Here is a 7,500-nt window from a genome sequence, read left to right on the forward strand (position 1 = left end):
GATTGTGAAAGACATGAAGATCGGCGAAGCAAGTGGAGGAATTCCCACCATAATTCGCCAGCTCGTAAATGTCGCTCGAAGTTGAAAGGCCATTTGCATTCTCCGTGCTGTTGCATTGTTGTGAGGCAGACAAATGACATACAGTGTGTGAGAATTCTATTTTCCTCTATTGAATAAATCCACACCAAAGAATGTTAATAATGCATTTTTTACAGTATTATTATTGTACCAATCTAGCGATTATGTGCTCAAGTATTGGAAACCTAAGTCATGGACATGTATTGTTACATGTATATCAGGCACATGAAGTAATGTACCGTAGCTGAATAATTATAAGTTGATCTATTCCTGTCAACAAAAATAATGTTCTTATGATCATTTTAATGTAGGTCCACCAGGTATGCCCATGAGAGGACCTCCCCCAGGAATGCGACCACCAGATATGGGTCCCCCAGGCAGGGGTATGATGCCGCCTGGTATGCTACCCCCTGGCATGATGCCCCCTGGAATGAGCCGTGGACCTCCAGGAAGAATGCCACCTCCAGGACTCATGGGTAGAGGTAAGTATGTTCAATAATTGCCAACTATTGGTACGTGGATTGTATGCTGTCACATGGAACAGTGACTCATTCTCAAAGCTGCATGAATTTTAGCCATTTTTCAGTTCTGTTACAAAGTGGTTAACACTGAACGGTTCTTGATTTTCATTTCGTTTCCTTGTTGGATTGTTTGTACACTACTTTTCATACAAGCAGACATTGTTGCAACACTTGGTAACTGTTCTTGTTTCCATCTGTGTTGTTGCTTAATCCAGCTGTCCAGAATTACCTTACTGTAGGTGAACCAATGATCAACACAAACAGTTTTCTGGCATTCAACACTACATGGCATCCACATTCAATAACCACTTTAGTGGTACATCAGTGTTTCGTTGTTGTGTGCCAAGTTCACCCCTAATGATCCATTCCTCTAAGATAACCTTTTAAAATATTTTTCTAGGTCCACCACCTGGTATGCGTCCTCCACCTCGTTAAGTGCAGAAAATCACTCAATTGAATTTGGCATGTATTCCTTGTGAGCTTATATGAGGATACCATATTGCTTGGGACAGTTGACCACATCTGAGGAAGTCAAAAGAGGGCTTGAAGGAAGTTGCCTGCTATTCTCTTCTGATAAGACCACATTGCAATACAGGGTTCAGTATAGCAGTCTGTATTGTTTTATTATTTGAAGTTTTGTAAATACCTAGTTAGTTTCAACACTTTGATCATGTAAACTCCTTTTACCAATAAAATTTAATGTTCTTTGAGATACTGACTTGTTTTGTTGACTTTTTTAGGGTTTGTACATTAGATTTCTAACTAAAAAATGATGGGCAAATGACAATACTAATTATTGTACCCAATCATGTAATTTTGTAGAAAAGTGTTTTCTCTGCCTTCTTGGCAAAAGCAGAGAAAAAAATCCAAGTACTTTGCAGGAGTCACACTTGTGACCTTTGGATTACTAGTCCAGATTCTCTACTATTGAGCTACAGTATAGGAGACTTGAAGGAGCCAGGTCATTAAACTAGGTTTAAGGGCGGTGCCTACTAATTCAAAGGTATTTTTGCCCCAGTTTATGATTATGCAGGAAATGTAGATCTTAACAAGTTTTATTGAAATCGAAAAACAAAATTGGGGGTAACCATGCATTTTTCAAAGATAATTCGTGAACAATATTTGTCAAAACCTTTAAAATACAGAGCCATGTATGGCGTTCTTTCTCAAATTGAAGCTTAATTATCTCTGAAAAATGAATGGTTGCCCCCAATTTTCTTTTTGGATACCAATAGTACTTACTAAGATCTACTTTATCCGGTAAGTTCTAAACCGCGCAAAAATATCCCTGCATTAGTAAGCTTCACCGACAGAAATCAGAGTGTCTTGAGATGCGCAGAACGTATGCGCAATAACAATAGTAGGCACCGTCCTTAAGAAAGCCTTGCTCTTAATTGGCTTGCACCAGAAATTGAACTCCTTCACTGGTCAAAGGGGACAAAGTTTTTGAGTGAAACGGTTGATCCCAATAGAACACGGCCTACTGTAAGTCTTGCTTTAAGGAAGCAATGGGTTAATTAAGCAAGGGTAGAAAACAGAGGGCTTTATAACGAGTAAAAATGATTCTACAATTTTATTTTAATATACCAACTCCTAAAGGTCAGTCTGAAATGCAATGTCACTTTAAAAGTAAGCAGTCTGACCTGTCGTTTACGCGGGCCATTTAAAGTCGGTCGCGAGCTCCTGCCGTGTTGCTTTCAGGCCTCAACTTGTCAACGCTGAGAAGTCTGGTAATAACTATTCCAAGGAGTTACCGCGTTTCAACCGAAAATGGTTGGAAAAGTGTTCTATTGGGGAACCTCAACCACTTCAACTGAAACGGTTGATCCCAATAGAACACGGCCTAAGTCTTGCTTTAAGGAAGCAATGGGTTAATTAAGCAAGGGTAGAAAACAGAGGGCTTTATAACGAGTAAAAATGATTCTACAATTTTATTTTAATATACCAACTCCTAAAGGTCAGTCTGAAATGCAATGTCACTTTAAAAGTAAGCAGGCTGACCTTAATTAACATAATTAGGACCTAATGTTACATTATCTGGCCAAGAAAAAGCTGAGCATTCCCAAAGCAATACAGGATATCTCCTGCTCTGTGTAAAACAATATTGCTGCTTCCAAGTCTTGTAGTGTGTGATATCAGAGCTGAAAGCTGCATCAACGTATTTTTTTTACATTCTTGATAATTTGGACATTTGGTGAAGAAAACTGAAAAATAAGGAATACTGACACTAGTCTTGTTTATGAAATTGAGAAATAGAAGAGTTTGTAAATTGAACTTCTCACTGTAAAGTACAGTCATGTGAGTTGTGGATTGTTAGGTCAACAGTTGTAACCAGAATGAAAGGACAGATGCCTCAACAAGAGGAACAGACCCTGTATAATCAGAAGTGTCCATGTTCAAGATTAAAATTTAACAACAACCTTAACTGACCTAGACAACTAAGATAAAGAGATTCACATCTCTAAATTTATCCCAGATGGGAGAGTGGTTTGTAAATACTGGTACTCCGAAATAATCCAATCAATATCAACATAATGGATATTCATATACTTAATAAGCACGCTTGTGCTTATCTTTTCATTTCCCTTTTCATTTTTGGCCACCAGCAAGAACTAGGCCTTTTCAGGCTCTGTCATGTTGGCCTTGGTCTTAAAATGAGTCTTCCTTTCTGCAAATAGAATTAAAATCAAAATTTAGTGTTGAGCAAGGTCTGGACAGTCCAAGGTAAAAACTTCCGAATTGGCAAGATCTTTTACATATAATGTTACAATTAGATATCAGATATCTTGGCATGCCAAAACCATGATGTTGGCTTGTTGATCTTTTGGTTAAAAATTATATTTTCACATATTTTTCACATTTTGGTCACTTCATGAAACAGCTGCAAACATTACGCTGTGTTTGCCCCTCAAAACAACCAAAGACGAAAATGGACCATTTGTAATGATTATGTTAAGAACCCCTTAAAAAAATAGCCAAGTTTATGTCCATTAGAAACATCGTCATCTCTTAATACACTTTATCAATCAGTACATTCTAACTTTTGAGAAGACATGTTTTAAGCACTCACATCATCACATGACATGTTGTAATCCTCTAAGACAATTCTTGTTCTGGCTAAAATTCTACGAATAGTAAAGGAAGTGCAACATGTTGATTTTATTAGCTTTTAGTTTATGATAGTAAGCAATATATATTCTCTTTACTACTTTGCCCCAAAAAATGAATATATGTAGAGTCCTGACTTACATTGTACATAAGAAATGAGACAAGTGGATTGGGTAGCTAGAGATCAAACCTAACATTTTTCCCCAAGAGACATATCGACTTACTCTAATGTCAGATGACTTTACATGCCTGAGGGTCGCTTAAGGGGTAAAGGTCTCATTCTTGACACTGAAACTCTGCTAAATGTTTTTGCAAACAGTGATGATCTTTCATGTCAAAAATCAATAACTGATAATTTATTGTTATGACTTCTCACAACAGTTACATTCTCCCCATCATGCTTCACAGGAAATAGAATAAACTTACAACATGACCAGCTCTTAGATGGCTTGATACAATGTAGCTCATATGTTTATGGGTACAAGACATGGTCAAGCCTTCATTTTTTTTTTATCAGGTTTCCTAACAAGGACTGCTAAACTTAAGTTGTTTCATCATCATCATCAGTGTCATGATGTTTCACTAAGAAACAACTCTCTGATAAACAGAGTTAACTGAATAGAGTGTAATGTGAAGTGCTAGATTTCAATCCCATATGAACCATGTGAGCGTTAGCCCTACAGATGGAAATGGGCCCACACAAGGACAGAGAAAAACTCTGACCAGTGTGGGAATTGAACCCACGACCTTCGGGTTAGATCTCCGCCGCTCTACCGACTGAGCTACAAGGTCAGACGGGAGCAGGCCGTGGGAAGTGAAGATGTTAAAGTCACGGCAATGAACATGTACAAGTACAAGGAAAGGTTACGTTTATACAAACGTTGGCCGTGTAGCACTTATATTTTAAACAGAGTTAACTGAATAGAGTGTAATGTGAAGTGCTAGATTTCAATCCCATATGAACCATGTGAGCGTTAGCCCTACAGATGGAAATGGGCCCACACAAGGACAGAGAAAAACTCTGACCAGTGTGGGAATTGAATAACCCAACGATTACCAATTCATAGCAAAGATCAGCAATTAACACAGAAATAATTTATAATAATATTATTAACCTTTGACAGCCAAACCGGCCTGACTTGCTATTTTACTCTGTCTAACACCAGACGATTTTACTCGTCAATGGGTTAATCCCTCACTGAAAAACTATGTCCTCATTAAGACATGTATCTTAACACTTAAAAATAAAAACATGTTCATTTTAATTAACTTTGGTAAAGGATACATTTGAGGAGCCATAACTCTTCTGTGAATTCCAAGCATAAATAAAATGAACAAGTTACAGCAGCTTACTGTGAACAACTTGTGGTGAAACAGATATTGCAGTAATGAAGGATACTGCAAAAAATATTAATAAAACAAACAAATAAACAAAATGATGATCCACAAGAAATATGCACTGATGACTGAGGGGATATAAAGCGAACTGGTCTGTCTTTAGCTAGTTTGGATTCTCATAACCAGTTTTATTCATTTGTATCATTGCTTTCTTTGGCTGAGAAGAGCTCCTGAGGGGTGCTGTCAAGTGAGTAATCATCATCATCATAATTATTGCTATTATTAGGGAGCTTATGCAAGAAGGACGATGACGGCTATGAGAATGCCACCGAACAACAGGTGTAATAAACAAAAACAGTGGCTCTGCAATCCCTGAACATGTGTTTTGCATTTTGACATATTTCTTTGCCTTCCTTGTCCTGACAATGACGTGAATTGACCAAATTTGAGGTTGTATAAACAGACCTGTACCTGTTGATACATTATTAATAATTCTCATCCCAAACAACCACACTGTTAATATCAACTTTATTCCAACAATGTTGATACACACTTTCCATGTGGAATGACTTGGAGAAATCGCGAAATTAATACAAAAGCGGGAAATGATATTTTTTGATAACATTCTCACCACAGCTGTCATTTTCGCTGCATAAACTCCCTATTATTACTATGTACTCAAGAGAAGATTGCCTTCCTGATTGGTCAGTGACAACTGCATTAATTTATAAACTTTATAGGTTATAAAGTGCAATATGGACATTGCTATGGAAATACAGAGCTGCAGTTATTTTGTTGAGTATATAATGTATGAACTTGCTCATGAGTTTTGTGATTTCTGGTCACTTGTGCTGTTTTTAAAGTTCTCAAATTGCACTAGCTGTATGAGAACTTTCAAAACATCACCTGTGCTCATAAATCACAAAATGCACTTGCATTAGTACCATTTCCTATACCAGTCCTTCTTATTACTACCAGCGCTAGCATAGGTTCCAGTTTGCATCTTTTCAGAGTCAGTATTGAAGTACTCAAACTGTAATACGATTTTCAAGAACTTGACGAACAAATACAAATTCTTTTCTTTCCCTAATTGTCATCCTCAAAGAGTTACTACATGGAATATGAGAGAGAGTGAATTCAATCTACTCACTTGTTGATTATCTGTGACTAATCCCCATGCACCAGCAGCAGTAGCTAATGATGATATTACAAGGATTACTGAAAATTAGACACAAAACAGAAAAACTTAAACTGCAAACTATAAATACTTTATATTGCAGTAAAATCTGATTTAGCATAGGAACTCAGTGATTCATGAAACTATGGGCATCTGGAAAAGCCAGAATCTGGAATTGGGTCCAGATCCAGAACCAGAACTGGAGCTGGATTAACAACAAGAAAAGTTGACAACATCCAGTTGTTGTCTTTCAGCCAACAAAGTTGTATGTTATATTGGACCTGGAAGGCAAGGTTTGCAATTTAGCTTAACATTTTATTCCAGCAAATAAGGTGAATTTCTTTTGTGGTTTCCATTTCTTTTCTAGACTCCTTTCATCCATGACTTCAGAAACAACTGCATTCCCACGCCACCAAGGGACAAGGAGGAGTCTCAATGTCAATCATTCTCATAAACTTGAGCCGTTCAAAACAATGTGCTTTATAATCCAAATCCGTAAAAATTAATTTTGCGGTTTAAAGTGTGTAATGTAACATATAACTTTTTTCAGCTGAAATAAAACAACTGGATATCATCGACCTTTCTTGTTCTCATTCCGGTTCCGATTCCGGTTCAGGATTCCAGCTCTTCCAGACACCCTGAAAATGTAATGGCAGATTTTCCAGACCAAATGGAAAACGGACCTGTGGCCTGTTTCTCAGAAGTCCCGAAAGTTTTCGGGCCTGTTTTGGGTGCCACGATTCCCTTTATATCTTCGCAACGCCGAGGTTCCAAGCCATCAAACTTCGCAATCCTCTTAGTTTTTCTTACATTAAAAACATGTTAAAGGATCAGCTTTCAAAATAAGCAGATTGCAGTTTGACGACTGGCTTTTCGGGCCCGAAAAGTTCTCGGGACTTTCGAGAAACAGGCCCCTGGCCTGTAGTATTTTAGGCATTAGAAATAAATTGTCTATTACCCACTTTGTTTGAGATCAATGGTGAGAAAACTAATTCAAACTGATTCATTTTGAGCTTAATTTACATAAAATTAGCATGTCTGACGCTCGCGCACCACATAATTTGTGATTGTGTACGTTGTGAGTTTAATATTTCTTCCTTGATTATTAAACCAAAGACAAAAATAATATATTTTTGCAATCGTTAAGTAGCAAAATTGCTTCGATCATGCATAAATATATAGGTTCTAACGTCACAAAAAAGTCTTACATCTCCATTTTCCTGTCTGCGGTCCCAGGCAAGACACATACTCTGTAAGCCTTCTTTCAAATGCTTTCAA

At 37.4% G+C, this 7,500-nt stretch overlaps 2 protein-coding genes and 1 long non-coding RNA gene across 3 annotated transcripts in view; 2 read left to right on the forward strand and 1 right to left on the reverse strand.

The window, feature by feature from the left end:
* The window catches only part of LOC138022408 (small nuclear ribonucleoprotein-associated protein B'-like), a 6,863-nt gene extending 5,554 nt beyond the window's left edge, over nt 1-1,309 (forward strand). The window contains exons 6-7 of the mRNA XM_068869536.1: nt 390-560; nt 1,000-1,309. Of these exons, the coding sequence (XP_068725637.1) occupies nt 390-560; nt 1,000-1,034 (206 nt within the window). The 3' untranslated portion in view covers nt 1,035-1,309. The remainder of the gene's footprint in view (nt 1-389; nt 561-999) is intronic.
* Nucleotides 1,310-2,517: 1,208 nt separating this feature from the next.
* Nucleotides 2,518-7,500, reverse strand: part of LOC138022412 (nuclear envelope phosphatase-regulatory subunit 1-like) — a 5,172-nt gene continuing 189 nt past the window's right edge. Inside the window, exons 2-6 of the mRNA XM_068869540.1 lie at nt 7,431-7,500; nt 6,196-6,263; nt 4,993-5,105; nt 3,670-3,724; nt 2,518-3,267 (exon numbers count right to left, since the gene is read on the reverse strand). The exon at nt 7,431-7,500 is cut by the window's right edge and continues 2 nt beyond it. Coding sequence (XP_068725641.1) covers nt 3,232-3,267; nt 3,670-3,724; nt 4,993-5,105; nt 6,196-6,263; nt 7,431-7,500 — 342 coding nt within the window. The 3' untranslated portion in view covers nt 2,518-3,231. The remainder of the gene's footprint in view (nt 3,268-3,669; nt 3,725-4,992; nt 5,106-6,195; nt 6,264-7,430) is intronic.
* LOC138022414 (uncharacterized) lies at nt 3,196-6,715 on the forward strand. Its single transcript, XR_011126573.1, has 3 exons — nt 3,196-3,323; nt 5,786-5,839; nt 6,590-6,715. It is a non-coding gene; the product is annotated as an uncharacterized lncRNA (long non-coding RNA).

This window comes from Montipora capricornis, chromosome 10, assembly GCF_036669925.1.
Source record: "Montipora capricornis isolate CH-2021 chromosome 10, ASM3666992v2, whole genome shotgun sequence".
Lineage (NCBI taxonomy): Eukaryota > Metazoa > Cnidaria > Anthozoa > Scleractinia > Acroporidae > Montipora > Montipora capricornis.